Below are 17784 nucleotides of genomic sequence, written 5' to 3' on the forward strand. Positions count from 1 at the left end.
GGGGAAAAAAACCCTTCAAATTTTCTGCTGTCAGATGCACATTTTAGTTAGAGTTCAGTAAAGGAGTGTGAATGCTGGCAAATATATTTCATCTTCTCCCTCGCAGGAAGTGAGCACTATCTCTGTGTTTCAGTAGATTAGGTTGAAGTTTAACTCACACAATAACCATACAGTCCCTAAAATACACACGTGATTGATCTACTCAAATACATGCCCTGTATGAACATTATAGCAGGGTTTCACTCCTGTGTGCTGTCCCACTTGACAGTTTGAGTCGTTTTCATGTCTTAGTGAAACATCAACTCCTCTGTATTCACTGACTCTGCATGTACTTGCCAATGAACCACAAAAATACCCAAGACTATTCGGGAATATATTCCACAGATGTTCCTTCAGAGCAGAGACTGTAAGCCCCAAGATCAGCTGGGTCTTGCCAAAGCAAAACTGGATATCACAGTGATAGGACAAGGGGTAATGGCTCTAAACTAAAACAGGGTAGGGTTAGGTTAGATATTAGAAATAAATTTTTGCCTGTGAGGGTAGTGAGACATCGGAACAGACCGCCCAGAGAAGCTGTGGCTGCCCCATCCCTCGAAGTATTCAAGGCTGAGTTGGATAGGACTTTGGCACCCTGGTCTGGTAGAAGGTTTCCCTGCCCCTGGCAGAAGGTCGGAACAAGATGATCTTTAAAGGTCTCTTCCAACTTAAACCATTCTGATTCCATGAAAATACACTGAACTAGAAGCTGAACACAGAAGACTAAGGACTTCTGTGTACACACAAGTTTCCTTCCTGGGTATATTCCAGCTGCCTGGGCATTAGAACCACAATCCAAGATTGTACAGGTTTTAGGATCATAGGAAAAAAAAAGATACATTAATACCCTCATTTCTACATAATTCAAAGGGCAATAGTTCTAATTTGATAGCAGATTGATGGTTTGAGGAAGACTAGCTCTGTGCAATATGATCCAAAGTCTGTCAGTCACTTCAGAAAATGGCCAAATTGTGTCTCCCAGTAGAAATCAAAACACAAGGATGTGAAGGATTCTTTCTCCATGATCTTAGATAAGGATAAGCTCAAGCCACAGCTTCTATTTTTGAAAACAAAGCTGCAGCCTTGTGTTTTGAGTTGAGAAAATTATTCTTGAACTTTCATATGATAATATGGCAATAAAACCATCAAAACCATAAGTAAGAAGATATTAATTAACTGAAAAGCTTTCATGAGGTATGTGATACTGTGAAATACTTACAAGGCAATAATCTTCCATTCGGTCTCTTCCACTTAGCCATCAGTCACTCCTATGCATAGTCCAAGTCGCCTGCCTTACTATTAACTATTTATGGAAAATGGGTCAAGCATAAAAATAAGAAACAATAATAAAATGCAGGCTGGAGAGCGGCATTAGGTAAAAAAGTGTTATTTGTCCACTGGTCACTATAATGTATTACATTATATCACTGTGACTAACTGGTTTAATGCAGCAGAGTTTAATTAAAAACAAAATAAAAAACCATAAACCCCCAAACCACACGCTGTACATTCTTCTACAGTAACAATTAGACCAACCAGTTACTTCCTTCTCTTTGCACATAATGCAGGATAAGCAAAGAACAGCAAAAAAAAAGGAAGTCTAAAGAGAAGAACAGAAAATCCTAACCCTCATTTTCCTCCCTTATATCAAGTTTGCAAAATGAATCCCTGCACTAGAATTCTGTTACCTTACCACTAAAGATAACTGACAGCTTGTTAGACCAAAACTAGGAGGACCAGACACTTTTTCTTCCCCTTGCAAAAGCAATAGGAAAGAGAATAACAAAAATCTTCAACTACTGCACCTTGCTCATAAATTCCAGATAATGTTTTCCTTGTGCTGCTGTGTGAAAGGCCCACACAATTAACAGGACAGACTATATGAGTCACATATGTACATGTGGGAAACCGGTAAAGCAAATATATACAGAACAGTTATCAAGCACAAAGTAAGCACAAAAGAAAAATTAGAGGAAAAAATATATCCACTAATCTTTCAATCAAAACAAAGCTTGAAGGTTTATAATGGTCTGTGAAACATTTTAAGAAAGAAGTACTGCCTAGAACACAGAGGCCAGCTGATTTCTAACAAAGCAACAAACTCCACCAATGTAACTGCAGAATAAGCCTTAGAACAGAAACCTCTAAGCCCTGGGGATTTCCTCCGCAGTTCAACAGACCTCACCTCCTAGGACTTGAGGACTGAAGCCTCTTGTGTATCTCCTGTAGAGGATTTTCTTCTCCCTGAAGAAGCTTATGAGGAACTCTGAATTTCTTCTGTACTTTGCTTAGCATTAGATTTCCCTCTCCAAACTCATAGCTTCTTGTATAAATGGAAGGGATTTACAGCATGCAGAAACAAATGGTCTTACTATGTTTTCTTTATTGGCATTTATAAAGCTTCCTGAAAGAGAAATGTGTACACATTAGGCTCTCTGCAGTTAAAAGAAAAAAAATTGAGCAAAAAAAGAACTGCTTAGTTAGTATACCCAGAGAATAGTGAGCAGCATGACTCCATTTCTAATTTATAACATGTAAGTCACATAATTTTTAAAAACTAAACATTTCCTTCTGCTTTGGCTCACCAAAAGGCAATTTTATTGTGAAGCAGCTATATATCATTAAACAGACATGACTACAACAACAAGAGAGATTGCACAGAAGCCATCTGATTTCACTTTTAAAATTGCTACAGGAAAAAAAAGGTACCTATGCCAGCCCAGTTTAAACAAAGATGTACATTTGAAGTACTCAATTGCAATGCTCTCAGCTGAGGTAATTTTAAATTCTCATTACATTTATTACATAATGCAGAATTTACTTTGGTAAATGTGTGGCTGCTACCCTTTTGGAAATCAAACTGCCAAACTGTCCATAATGGAGTAAAAAATTTAAAAATCAAAATCCAGTATGGTCAATCCACTTAAAAATCTGCGTAAGTCTTCCATGAAACATTACTATACCAGAGAAAAGGGACTCAAACAGCTCTTAAATACAATAATTAAAAAAAACTTTGCTAGGTTTCAAGGCAACAGAAGGAATTCACTATTTGACCTCTATATAAATAAATGCAAAGATTTCTTGCATTTTGTTGATTCTGTACAAGTTTCAGTAATTAGTTTTATTTAAATATAACTCTTACAACAATTTAACGCAAGATCTTAAATGAAAATGAAGAAGATTGACAGTTCTAATATAGAACTTCCACAACAGTTATCTTAACACTGACTAACAAGGAATGGTATATAAAAGATTTAGAAATTACACATTTTAAACTGAAGATGTTTTATCTCAGACTCACTATGAAGGTGACTTTTATCTGTTAGTATGTAACTTCACTCTTCACCTGCCAAAGTGTACAAGTTATCACAGCAAAATTTACAGAATAATTGCCTTTGGCCTTGGTCTTACAAAGACCTATTTACACATTTGAGACAGGCAAGCATCTTCTTCCCTTTTAATTCTATACATGTGTTCAAGCTTTAAGCCTATACTGGAATCTACAAAGTCTTGTGACATAAAAAGTCTCTCATATATACACCTTGGACCACTGGAGTACAGTGACTTTATATATGTGAACTATCTTTTGCTAAATCACCCACTCCTCATCACATGCGTATCTCATGAAGCCCTCATTTCCACAGTTAACTCCTTGGTGCTGATGGGTTTGACTGCTGAAAACAGCTATTATTCTGGGGGGATATATAAAATCATTGTGCAAAGACGCTGATGTGCCTCAAATTGCCCCCAAATGCAATCAGACCTGTAAATAAGAGATACCTGTCCTAATGTACATTAAGTAAATACCATAAATCACGTGTGGGAAGACTGCAGCTGCTCAGTGATCAATCCCTACATGTTCACCATCTTATTGTTTGAAGTTTGTGTCATTAATTGAACACCTCAGATCAATTTCTGCTGAAGGAGGTGTTTTACATATTTTTGTTTTCAATTCTGGTTCTTGAACGCTCACTGCCAGTAGCAGATTGTTTCAATGGTAAAACAGATATCAACAGCAAAGGGTTAATGCTGTCTATGCATAACTGAAACAACTCAACATAACAAAGGTTTAAAAATCCGTCTTGTGACAATCTAGCAACAAGACAGATTTTTCTCAGTTAAATATTTAACCCATGCCCAAAATGAATGCCTACTATAGAGAAGGCAGTTATTCATACCACCATTAGAATTTCCAAGCACTGACAAATTTGCAATTAAAAGAAAAGCAAGGTACAATTGCAATCAAGTACATGACTTTTTACAGAAGGCCTCATTGTGATAAATTATATACAGCATAGTGTTCTCATTTTCCTTAAAGTGCTACTATCATCATACTGATACAAGATCATCTATTGTTTTAGAAGGTCCTTTAATACAGCACCAGCACTGGCATCAGGGGACACTGGCAGTGGTGTAAAAGTAGGCAATGCATCAGAAATAGGTTTCATAAGCAGATGTCCAGAAGTACTAGCTGGTGTTATGAGAGGCACGGCTGCAGATCGAGGTGCTAAAAATGGATTTGCATCTGGTCTTCTGCCCACTGCCGAGACTGCAGAATCTGGAATGTAAAAAACAACAAAAAAACTAAACTAACAATGAAAGTACTTTGTTAGAATCTACCCAATTTTACAGTATTTGTTCACAGAAAGTTCTAAAATTGCCTATCACTTTTGCAACATGACAGTCCTTGAAAATCTCCTTGCTGTGGACTGCAAACACTCTCAAAGACTTTCAATCTCCCTGTCTTCTCTCATAGAACCATAGAATCGTTTAGGTTGGACAAGACCCTTAAGATCAAGTCCAGCTGTTAACCCAGCACTGCCGAGTCCACCACTGAAATTCCAAAACACCTCAGGCTACCCAAAAAAAAAAAAATAAAAAAATCCACATATCTCTGACAGGCAACATGAACACCCTTTGTAGTTCACTTCTCATATGCAGTGTCAGACATGAAGTATCTGTCACGCTGGCTCCAGCACTATGTAAAGGCACAGGGCCCCTGCACATGCACTACAATACAGTGCACAGGTAGGTTTCCCACCACATGGTGCACTGGCACAGCTTACCCAGGGTCAGCCCCAAGAAAACCCCCACACATAAACATCATAGACAGTGAGTCACAATTTATTGGTTCCACACAAGGAAGTTTTTTTTTTGCCAAGTAAAACAGATACTTCACCTATTATATTACTGCTATATTACAATAAAAAAAGAATTTATAAAATCAAACTTAATTTAGGTTTATTTAAATAAATAACTACAGCTTTCAAAGATAAACTGGTATTTTGGAGTAGACATTTACACTTTGTAACATCCAACTACTTTAGGTGACTTGAAAGAGGATTTTTTAGCATCTCTGTCTGTAGATATATATATGTAGGGGTTTGTTTGGTTTTTTTTTTTCATTCAAGTTTACAGTAGAAAGTTTCAAACAAAACAAGCTTCTGCAAATCAGCAGGCCTATATTAAGATGAAGTCTTAAATGCATGTAAAACAATTAACTACAAACTGGACTAGTTAAACTGAAGATGGGGATCTTAAATTACTTACACAGAAGTGCACTAGCATGCATAATATAAGCCTACGTGTTCTCTGCCTTAGGAAACTCAAAGTCAACACTCTGGCACAGCTTACAGAGATATCATACAAGGCCATACACTTAACTGATTTTATTTCGGTCCTCTCTGAACAACCAGGTTTTACAAAAAAGAGAGACACTACAAGGTTGTATTACTTGCATTCTTCACTCGCTTCGACACAAAGCTGATCAAACAGGGATGCTGGAAATCAGGAGTGGGTTCACTGACACACCATACAAAGTTGTCTGCACAGCATCTGTTTGGCTCTGACAGGTGCCGTTAAAGCCTTTTCATATCAAAGACAATTTGGTCCCTCTAATCTTCTGTATTGAGATTTTAGAAAGTGGGGTATAGAAGCAGTGGGAAGGAGAGATGGGAAAAGAATTGAAAAAAAAAAGAGAAAGTAGGAAATGGTTGTGGGAGAATAAATCAAATTCATATTTCACAAGGGAGGAAGCACAGAATCATTAAAATCCCCTTGAAAATTCTACCTTTAGTTATTTAAATTCTGTGAAAAGATTCCAATGTTACCTTGCATTTGACTCTTGGATGGAGTATTGCTAGTTTTACCAGTTCCTGCTGGTCCTAAAGGTTTCATATCATGAACAGAGAGCTTGGGCGGGGGAAGGCCTGGGCGAGATTCAGTTTCAAGGAATTTCACGAACAATTCTGAAAAAGACTGCAAGAAGCTACTGGTTACTATATTTCACTGATGCTCTGGTGAAAAGCACTAAGTCAAAAATACATACATTCATGAACTAAAAAGCTGTCAACAACCTCCAATCAATTTTGTACTGGTACTTAGTACTAAGTAATCCTTACTGAGTGACAATGAAATTTATTTTCAAAATACACAGTTTGTTCACTAAGTGGGATTTATGTAAAACTGATAAACTCTAAAGGTAATATATATATTTCCACCATGGTTCCATTATTGATTTAAGCCAATTGTTTCAAGAAATCCACACTGCTACTGACATCACAGTATTTCCATTTTCTTTGCACAACCAGTCACTTATCCAGAAACACATAAAGTCCAAACACTTCTCTTAAAGCCCATTGCATGCTTTATTTCACAGAGACTCTTGAATAAAGGAAGCATGGAATGATTAAGGTGTCAGTAGCATCGCAAGATAAAATTTTACTTAGTAAAGCCTGTACTATATGTAAAAAAGCACCAATTTTCCTCTTTTATATCTATAGTTAATCAGACCACAGTCCTCTGGCAGCCTACATGCCTGCACTATTTTACAGGGCAAAAACCAATCCCTACACTTCAAGATGATTTACAGCAATCAATTCTTAACATTCCTAGCTCAATTGAGCAAAAAACTGAAGTTAATCCAAAAACCCCAATCCCACAGTGCATTATTTATTGGTCTGCAAAATGGAAAGTTTCATAAAATGCTCCCATGGATTATGCTATGAGATCTGTTGCTTTACTGTATTTGAAAACTTAAAATATCAACTTTATATGCTGTAAGCAAGAGGCACTAGCTGCAGCAGCTGAAAAAGCTTTTCAAATTAAATTTAAAGGACATATGGGAACACAGTCATCAAAATACAATGTCTTCTATACTGTTGAGTATTGCAGAATTCCAGACTCAACATGTATTTAAGTTCCAGTACTGTTAAGTTTCCAAGATAAAGTCCATACTGTAAGGAGTCAGTGATCACAGGAACCAGTGGAACAGTAATTGTTTTCTCCATTAGCCCAAGACTTAGTATTGTAAAGATTTGCAATGTCTACATATTTACTTCGTTCAGGAAAAAACCTTTTGCCAAAGCAGCTGCACAAAACAAATAATGCAAGATACAGCAGCATCAGTAAATTAAGCTCAATACACTGACGAACCAAACATCAGCATTAATATGCAACTGCCCCATTTTTCCAATCAAAAAGAATGCACAATTAATTCTTACACTATTAAAAATGTTCTGCTGAGTTGGCCTCAAAGGTGTAGTGGGAACACTCTTTGACCCAGCTCCTCCACCAAGCCAGCCAGTCACCCATCTCGTAACTCCTCTTTGTTCTTCAGATAATAACTAGAAAAGTATTTTAAAAAAACAAAGTTAGGAAACAAAAAATATAAAGCAGTAGGTAAAAGAAGTGCAGCTCGTTATACTTATTCAATAACACTATGTGAGAATCCTACAGATACATAAAAACTAAAATAACTGTCAAAACTACATTCTCTGCCTCCCAAAGACTGGCAGTATAAAAACCTGGATCTTTATTTAAAATTATAAGCCTCACATTCTTCACAATAACTACTGGTACATATATAACTGGCTTAATTTTCTGTAACTGATATATTACAGCTATTGTACGTACCAGCACAAAAGTTAAACCCCTCCCTTTCTGCATTAGCATTCCTCATCAAAATGAGATCTACTCTATTAAAATGATGTTATCAAAAGATTCCATTAAGATCAGCATGTCCCACATGAAAAAACATGAGATAAGAAACCAAAAAAAAATACTTCCCCCCCAAGAAGTGCAGGGACAGTCACATTTAGTTTAGCAGCAAGTAATTCTATTTTCAGGTAAGGATACTACAAAGAAATAAGGAAGCCTGGTTTTCTGCAAAGTATTACCTGATCGAGTTCTTCCTTTTTTATTCCCAAGATACTTCCCATTAACCTTAACACTTCAAGACGTTTATTTTTTGGAGTATGAAAGTGTCCAATAAAGAGATTTCTCATCAGGAGCCTGCAGAACAAAGGAAGCCTGTTATACAATCTCCTGTCATGTAACAGCTGATACCATAATATTGATGCATTTATTCTTCATACTTTTGCTTAATTTGTAATAATCCAAATAAACAAATCAAATACAAAGAACTAAAAAAGTACCTCACCCACTTCCTCCTCCCACAAGTTATCACACTTCTTACACAGTACGTGTCAACTTGGACAGTATTCAGCAATACTGTAGGCAGTGAGGTGAGACCAAACGGTACATGAGCAAGCTTTGATGTACTTCTGTACCAGGGAAAATGTTTATTCTAAGATCTTGATTCAGGAGAGCAAATGACTATTTACAACCACCAAGCAATTGAAAAATGTCAAAATAATGACAGTATAATTATAAGATCACATACAAAAGTCCAGTTCTGCACTACTCTTTCAACTGTATTAGTAACATATCTGTACATTCAGAGGAATAAAACCCAAAAACTTATAGCAAATCTTTCATTAAAGACTTACTTGTCCACTTTTCCTTCTGTGCTGTTCATAAGGTTCATTAGTTTATTTTGTACATCTTCTAGCATTTCTTTTCTGATCTCACCTGTTACGTCACAGCAAATAAACAAAAATTCAAACTTTGAAACACTGTTGTGAAATTTACCAATAGCACTACACTTCTGTAATAAAATTGTTATGGTGCTTTTATGCTAATCTTGTTATGGTGCTTTTAAACAGAAAGCAAAACCATAAAATCGATTTGATTTTTTTTTAATAAAAAGCGTCGACTTAGTAAGTCATTATTATTTGAAACCATAAGCTAAAATTTTGGGAATGATAATGCTAAAGTACAGCAACACACAGAAACTAAACCCATTGCAGAAGATCTGATGAACTGCTCTGTTCTATGTAAAAAATATGGAACTGGAAAGAAACTCTTGGGCAACTGGCTAGCAGAGCAACATCAGCAACTTGTGGGTCTCTTCTGTTAGGACCTTTCCCACTCCTGTTACTGATGCAAGCTCTGAAAACAGCATGCTGGGACACACTAATGCACCCCAGAACCAGCGCTGTGCTTCACCATTCAGCATATTGGCAAGCAAGGCAGATATATGCAAGATTACCCACACTTCTGGGAACAAAGACACTTAGTTAAAAATGGGAGAGATGAAATGCCAAGTTACCATGAACCAAAGACAACTGAGAGGAAAATGGCAAACACTTTAGTCAGGCATCACGGCCTGCAAACAGAGTGAATAGGCCAGTATTAAACATTAATGAATGTGAACTTGTCTAGGAGCATGCTAGGAGTCACTGCATGCATTTTCGGTCTCCTTTTCAATGCTGAATCTAAGTTCTGATGCTGTTCTGTAGTGGCTGCAATGAAATCTGTTCATTTAGATATCACAACACTGATAATGACCTTCCTAGCCTAGACAAACACTCTATTTTTCCTCATCAGAAACATGAAACAGGAACTATTAGCAGAGTAAGAGAGAAGTTTAGATTCTGCATTCATCAGTGCTGTAATTTTTCAGCTTTCTGAAACTCCTGTCCTCTATTAAGGACCTGTCTACTGTCTACACACTTGAGCCTCATGCATCAGAGTCTTTAATAAGGGAGATACAAATGTAATAACCCATTTCTTTAAAAGGAGCCATGGCATGATATCGTTATATTCACTGTTGCCCAACAATTTCACAGCATCAACTTCTCTACAATTCTACAACTCCACTAACATAAATTACTTGTTAACTCAAATACACCCAATTACCCCAATCATATTGTGTCAGTAACTCAGGCTTCTTCTGGACTTCCCACGAAGCTCATAAAAGTAAAGCTCATAATAAAGAAAAAAATTCTCCTAAAAGTTTTATTTGCCATAAATATTTTACAGCATTCTGACTGTAAAGGAAACAAGACAAAAGATTTTCTCTTTATAAAAATGCAGATATATTAGAAACTGGGTAGAAGTATCTGTTGTTCAAGTTTGCACAGTTTGTACAAAACCCAGAGTAATTTGCTAGAAAAACTTATCTCCCTTAAATCTTCAAATGAAGGATTTAATTGGCAGTCTCAAACCATGACACAAGTTCTCAGACAAGAAAGCAAATAATTACATACAAGGTACAAAGAATTCTTAGAAGATAAACTCCAAATGGCTTCACCTCAAGACAGCAAAAATGTAATTTCTCACCAAACAAGGGTTTGGCAAGATACTACCTCTGAAGACACTGTTTTCCTAATAAAAGTACAAGTAAGCCTTATTCACACACAAAAGCTTGACAAATATAACATGGACTGTCCATGTGAAGACCAACTCTATCCTACATTTGTATAAGCTGACATGATCAACTTTTTTTCCAATAAGACTGAATGCTTATATCCAAATCCAAATGGGAAAACTGCTGATCAATTTAATTTTCCTACTATTTTAATACTTCTTGGGCTCATGTTAATTAAAATTACTTAATTAAAAACAACAACAAAAGATACTTTTATCTATCTTGTAGTTAATTTCTAAAAAGCCTCCACATCTTTGTAAGAAAAGTGACTTTTATGAATTTTTACACCCTTCAAATCATCTGGGATGCAGGAAAAACATTCCACTCTCGTTTCCACAACTTTCAATCATTAGTAAGTGCATGCCACAACTATGTTGACAGAACATGGTTCTCAATTAACACCAATAATTCCATGAGAATCCACATTGAGATTTTGTATTTATACACATCAAAGAGCCAAGCTGTGAAATGGATACAACCTAATATGCCCTGTTCAAATACTCCACATCTTTACACAAACATTTGACTTCACAAATATGAATTTTGTACAGTATAGAATAGAATGAACTAATCAGTGTCGTGCTGGGAACACACAGAGTAAGCTCCTTATTCAAAGCAAGTTAAAAACCAAAAAAAAATATATTTTATAACAATATTATCTTGTAACAACCACATCCATATGCATTGAAATCCATTCCAATAGTGTCACTGCTCTTCAGCACTCCTTTCTCAAAATACCAGGGTGAGGCACAGGAGAGTTAATCCGTGGTTTCACGGTTTAAATTTACTTAAAATTATGCTACTTTGTAAATATGCTTAAATAGGACCCAAATAATTGAAGGAAAACATTGATAATATAATTATAGAATGATATGAGTTGCAGGAGCATACATAGAAGCTGAATTATTTCGATCTCCATAGAGTAAAAGGGAATAAAAAAAGTTAAACTACTAATGCCACAAATAGATAAACAAAGAGCATTTGAAAACGAATTTCAATTAAATCTTACACTGTTGCTATTTCTCTACAAAGCAAGACCATAGTGTGTTGCTTTTTCAAGTTTTATTCACGTGATGAATTTTAAAATGAAAGTATTAATAGTTTAAATGAAATGTTACTGCTGTTTTTTATTTTTTCCTGTCAAAAAGATTTATATGAAAGAGGGTCAACTTTTAAGGACCACTACATAGCTATATTCCATCCACAGTGACTATGCAACTCTATCATTAAATGTATTTCTTAAATGAAACATTTCCTACTAAAATAGAATCTTACAGCTAAAAAGGACTTAAACACGTACTTTGGGTATATGAAAAGCCTTAGTAACAAAAAAGACCTGAGCCAAAATTCAGTATGGACTGCTGTAAACCAGACATTTACAACAGTCTCCAATAATTTGTTAACCATTTATGGCAATCCAGAAAACTGCATCTGGTACATCTTATACTTTTCCACTAAAATCACTTCTCCTGCCAAAAGAATCCATAAAGAAATCCTTCAAAAGATTTGGCCAACAAAACTGTGTCTGGGAATGTATTTGGCCAATTTTCAATAAGACATTATATGTTTTCTTGTGTAAATAGAGAAAATGAAGTGGTGTCTTTTTTTTCCCATAAAAATTATGATTTATTCTACAACAACAATAAAGTGCTGTTTCCTTTATGCAACAATCTCGTTTTAAATTTTTTTATCAAGTAAATTGCTTGGCAATACAACACAGTTTGATAAAATACTGAGGTTTAGTTTTCTCTCTGAGTTCAAACCTCTCCTGCTTTTATGTGCAAGGGTTTGCAATCAAAATTAAACAGTAATGAAGAGCTTCCCATTTAAGAGTGCCATATTTGCCTATTCCAAAGTTAATTTCAATCCAGAGTGTCTATGAATTTTTGCTGTAAATGTCTGCAGTGAGACAGATAGACAGATCAGTCAATTAAAAAATAATCAGTAGTTGTACATTCATGTAGTAGCTTGAAATTTAATTTGAACTCGGGGAGCACTCCTATGATGTCCACTTGGATGCCAGATTGCACTTAGACACTAAATTAAATTTAAGTAAGTACACATTCAAATATGTAGTGAAAAAGTCATATGTTTTTGTAGGGTTCTTGCTGGAGAAGACTTCCAAGTGATATTTCACACCAACCATCTGATTATAAGCTTCAAGAAAACATCACTTATTTCAAGAGTAAGACTAATTATAATTTAAAAATGAATAGCAATAATTAGTTGTATATGTTCAGAGCAAGAGTTACCACTGCATCCAGCTGAGATGACAGTCACATCTGTGCAAGAGCTGTTCCCTCTCTTACCAATTGCACACTCTTTATCTCACTGTATTCCTATGTCTATGTCAAATATGGTAGTTAACTACTTTGGAAGATCTGACAACATTTGGTATTCCACAGACTTGTAAAAAACACACTAACAGAGCTAAATCAAGGGGTTTGGTATTTACAGGCTTTCTTTTGAGAAAGATCCCTAACAGAAGGTAAACATACTTTTTCATATCTGCTTTATAAACAAGGAAGTCCTCAAAATGTGGCAAAGAATTACTCTTTTCCTCATAGTATATGAATTTTGGTAAGTTTCTAGGAATACTATATTGTCTCCTCAGCTGCCTGAAACGTTTTAAGCAGAAATAAATAAATGTAGTTACCTTCTTTCTTAAGCTCTTCAATCTGCTCCTCTTTGATATCAAGCTGCTCAGTAAGCCTGGATGCTGCATCCAGGGCAGCATTTGCCTCTTCTAAACTTTCCTAAATAGAGGGTAAGAAAGGGACAAAAAGAGAAGCAAGAGAGATCACCATCACAATGACATTAATACAACACACATCAAACGTAACACATGCAGAGACTTCAATCACTTGTTCTTTTGAATAACTGGATTGTAAACATCTTCTGAAAATGGATGGTCAGCAGAGGAATGGTACTTAGCTTGTTCAGTCAAGACCTAGCATTCAGTTTCTTAGGGTTCAGTTTCATTATTCAACCCACCTGCAGTGATACAACTTTTTCTTCTAGGTTTTCTGCTTTTTTCTTCCATTCTGCACTCTGTTTTTGGTGTCTCTCCAGCTCTGCTGAATACATAGCTTTTTCTTCTAAAGGGTTAAAAATACAAAATGAAACAAAAAAACCCCTTAATTAACAACATTTAACTCTTTTTAGGATATGCAATTTGCAAAACCTCAGCATTATCATATCTGGTGTTCATAAGGTAGAGGTGGAATTAACATTTTATAAATGGGATACTGATCATCAGCTTTCACAGGGCCAGAATTGTTTTTATAAGTTTTTTAAAAGACAACAGATTCTGAAATTCAGGCTACCAAGAGGAAACCAGGGAACTACTGTTGCAAAAGCATCAAAATATGTTAACTATCCCAGATGGAAAATGCTTGTTGCAATCTTTGCTATTTCTTGACAAACCTTACCCTGTTGAAACTGCTCTAGTACCATCTGCAGGTTGGCCAGAGACAGTGCATACTGCTTCACTTGGTCCTGGGAGATGGTCAGCTGCATCACAGTTTCATCTCTCTGCTTGGTAACCAGGTTTAACTGCTCTTGCAAAGATTCAACTTGCAGGTTAGCCTGATGACTTAATGAAAATAAAATACATTATTTAGGAAGGCAACAATAGAAGTTATCACAGAGGAAATTAAATCCCAGCAGAAACAGCTCCGCATGAATTTTTCAGCTCAACTTCTAAAATTGAAGGCATTTTTTCCCTGATCCCTCTTTAAAAACAAATGAACAAAAAACCTACTTAAAATCTGTTGTTAGATTGGGGGTTTTTTTGGTAAGTCTGTCAATAAGATTGTGACAATCAAAAAAACCCCACACCCAAACAACTGCTTTTGTTTGAAATGCATTAGGAAAAGAAAAAAAGTATCTGTAGATGTTGCTCCATACTAACAACGGAACATCTCATTTACCTTTCCATCATGCAGAAATATTATGAACCTGATCCCCTCCTATGCCAGTCTTTTTAGAGAGTGGCATATCAGGTTGGAAATAGGCAGTATTTCTTAAAAGGTATTTGAAAAATTTATGAAGAATTAAGTAATACTGATTTCACAAAACCATCTCCCAATACTTCCACTTTCTCCACAATTTTTCGCAATGAATTCTGCTCAACTCAGAAATCTCTTTACTGAGAAAGTTAAGAGCAGAATCCATCTTTGACACTTAAAGAAAAAAAAAGACTGCAGCTACATACATATTTTTTAATTAAAAAAACTTTTTCATTTCGACAACTGTAATAACATGAAAAAAGAATTCTTTTGCCTAAAGTAGCCAACATTTGTTTAAATAAAATAATAAAGCAGTAAAGATAAGCATTGAGTAATTTAAATACTTGGTGTTTCATTGTCCTGGCTGAAAAACATGTTTATGGCAAATAAACAAGAACACATGACTGGCTCTAGCCTCCCAGATGAGAGTTTTATTTTCTCAAGTGCTTAGAATGTTGTGGAATGGCAATTTGGCCAAACAGAGCCATCAGTCTAGCTAACTAGGATATTTAAAAGGCTACCTGGCATTTTCCACCGCAGTAGATGAGGAGACGAGTTTTTCCTCCAAAATCAAAACCTTCTTTCTTAGCTTGACCTCTCTGTCTTCTGCAGCCAAAGCTTCTCTCGTGTAGGAATCTTCCATTTCTAAAAGGTGATTTCGTAACCTCTCCAGCTCCTGATTCAGGCGCTGCTCTTTCTCATGCAGATGCTGCACCTGTGTACAACACACCTTAAGTTGCCTGTACTATCACTTTCCATAAAAATAATGTAAGCAAACATACACATGCAATGTGCTTCAATGGACGTGTGTTATCGATTTTAACACCTTTTAACTAGTGAGTGCTACTAAAAATAATGCAGAAAATACCACAGATGGAATTTCTTACTCTTTATTTCTTGCAACCGTAAATTATTTAGTGATGTACCTCACTCTGCAGGGCACTGCTCTCCATTTGCTTCTGTTTGAGTGCTACCATGACTTGGTCTCTCTCTTGCTGAAAAGTAACAGCCTTTTCCTGCATTGACTTAACTTCATTTAACAGCTGATTCAATTCTCCTGTCTTGCCCTGTTGAAGACACAAACAAACATTTCAAACATGGCCAACAGTTTTACCAAAAGAGACATCATCTTTGCTCTGAAGAGTGTAAAGACGCTACCGATCTAACAAGGAAAAGGGCAGGACATCTATGGCCTTACAACACAGAAAAACATTCAGGAAAAATATTATTTTGAAGTTATTTCATTCACATGTTACATGACAAAGTAAAAGCTGTTGCTAGGAGACACTATACAGGGCATTGCCTTAACTGACTGCTGTGAACAGATACCAGCTCTCTTAAATTAAGGGACATATATTATGTACAAAGTGTCTCAGACACCTGATACTTGAAAATTTCACTTTTCCCCCCAGTGTCTGGAATCTGTTAACTGTGATACTCATTTCTTAGGCCACGCACTAGTAAATCCTAGGTAAGTTAACTTGTCTGAACTTAAGAAGACTAAACACACAAAGAAATCTTTGAAAACAAACCATAAGGTGACCTCACTTCCAAAGATTAGCCTTCAATGAATCACAGTAATGTCCATCACATTTTCATGTGTCAACTTTCCATGAATAAAAAAATTTCCTACAAGTTTACACTAGCATATAAAGAAGTGTGACTATGTCAGTTACAGAATTCACATGTACATGTGAATGAATTTCAGTTATTCAAAACTTTTCTTTTCAGCCTGCTCCTTCACTTGGTTTCATATATTGCTTTGAAAGCAGTTATTTTTATCGAGTATGTTGGACAGAAGTAAACCAATCTTTGGTTTTATTACTCATACTTAAGCACTTCAATTATTAGCTTTTATTAGTCAAACTAAATATAGTAAAATTCTTCTTGCAGTAGAACCATGAACTTTCAGGCAAATCTTCTTTTTATGTCACGCTATCTTTTGACACATGCAGACACACAAAACACAAAACTACTTGACTATTACTTTTCCTGGTTCTGCATGGCAAACACAAAGTGTGTAACAGGAACTTCTCCGATTTGTGCAATAAAAATGTGCAGACAAACGTTCCACGCTACTGAAACCAGAAGCCTTTTCACCGGAGAGTGGAAGGGTGCAGGCCAATGACATGCAACACAAAGAACCCAGCCAGACACTGCACATTTTCATGAGTTAGAATAAAAAACCCCAAAATAGTAACACTGTCAATTTGTAAAATATTAGCGTATTTTATATGGGCAAGACTGTTGAACATAAGAAGTCTCAAAGCTATTTTTCACAATTTAACTGCACTTTTGAGACAATAAACCTTTTCATCACAATTTTACAGTATTTCCTAAGAAGCCTTTGCCATGAGCAAATGGAGCTAAACATCTGTCCTAAGTCAAACTTCTTTAAAAAAAAAAAAATCCTAGTTTTTCACATGTATTATGGCAAAGTTGAGACTTACTAAATTATAAATTTAAAAAAGACACACACTGTTAAATGTAATTCATATTTTGTTTTTCCAAATACTTTACACTGCAAATATAGCATAGCTGTTAGTTTGAAAATGCTTCAGAGATAGATGTGAGGGTGGTGAGACACCACAACAGCCCCACAACAGGGACTTTGAGCAACTTGGTCTAGTGGAAGGTGTCCCTGTCCATGGCAGGGGGATTGGAACAAGATTATCTTTAAACACCCTTCCAACTCAACCAATTCTATGACTCTATGCCTTTTTTTCTTATACTTACAGTGCAGGAGAAAAATTAATGCCAAGTTACTCAGAAAGAGTTTGTATAAATACCACTCTCTGACAATGGGTAATGCTCATAACCTTGTAAAATGAAATGGGGTTGCCAAGGACAACAGGGAGAATAAGCACAGCATGCATCGAGTCATAGAACTGTAGGACAAGACTGACAAATGGCAACCAGATCCACCATGACAAAGAGACCTGGGCAGTACAGAGGAAAGAAAAAAATTATCTGTTTAGGATTAATTACCAGAAAAAACTGCCCACTAGGCCACACTCACTTTCAGAACCTAAGAGCAAACCAAAAATATCTGCACCCTGGAGTTCTGCTGTCAAGTATTTGTCAAAAATACAGGAAGACTGTATTTGCACTGTACTTAACGCCTACTTCTCAAAGAGAAGTGCCAATTCATACATTAACTCCAGCAGCAGTTCATACAACATGGTG

The 17784-nt window shown here is 36.0% G+C and overlaps 1 protein-coding gene across 2 annotated transcripts in view; it reads right to left on the bottom strand.

Moving 5' to 3' along the window:
- Positions 1-17784, bottom strand: part of TRIP11 (thyroid hormone receptor interactor 11) — a 34078-nt gene continuing 16294 nt past the window's right edge. Inside the window, exons 11-20 of one of the 2 annotated variants that reach the window (XM_027673602.1) lie at positions 15525-15665; positions 15120-15313; positions 14020-14183; positions 13583-13686; positions 13245-13344; positions 8826-8907; positions 8214-8328; positions 7539-7661; positions 6147-6294; positions 1-4594 (exon numbers count right to left, since the gene is read on the bottom strand). In XM_027673602.1, the coding sequence (XP_027529403.1) occupies positions 4386-4594; positions 6147-6294; positions 7539-7661; positions 8214-8328; positions 8826-8907; positions 13245-13344; positions 13583-13686; positions 14020-14183; positions 15120-15313; positions 15525-15665 (1380 nt within the window). In that variant the 3' untranslated portion in view covers positions 1-4385. Of the gene's footprint in view, positions 4621-6146; positions 6295-7538; positions 7662-8213; positions 8329-8825; positions 8908-13244; positions 13345-13582; positions 13687-14019; positions 14184-15119; positions 15314-15524; positions 15666-17784 lie in introns of both variants that reach the window. The other variant, XM_027673612.1, reaches the window with a different exon arrangement.

This window comes from Neopelma chrysocephalum, unplaced genomic scaffold (assembly GCF_003984885.1).
Source record: "Neopelma chrysocephalum unplaced genomic scaffold, ASM398488v2 Primary Assembly neopelma1_24, whole genome shotgun sequence".
NCBI classification, from domain to species: domain Eukaryota; kingdom Metazoa; phylum Chordata; class Aves; order Passeriformes; family Pipridae; genus Neopelma; species Neopelma chrysocephalum.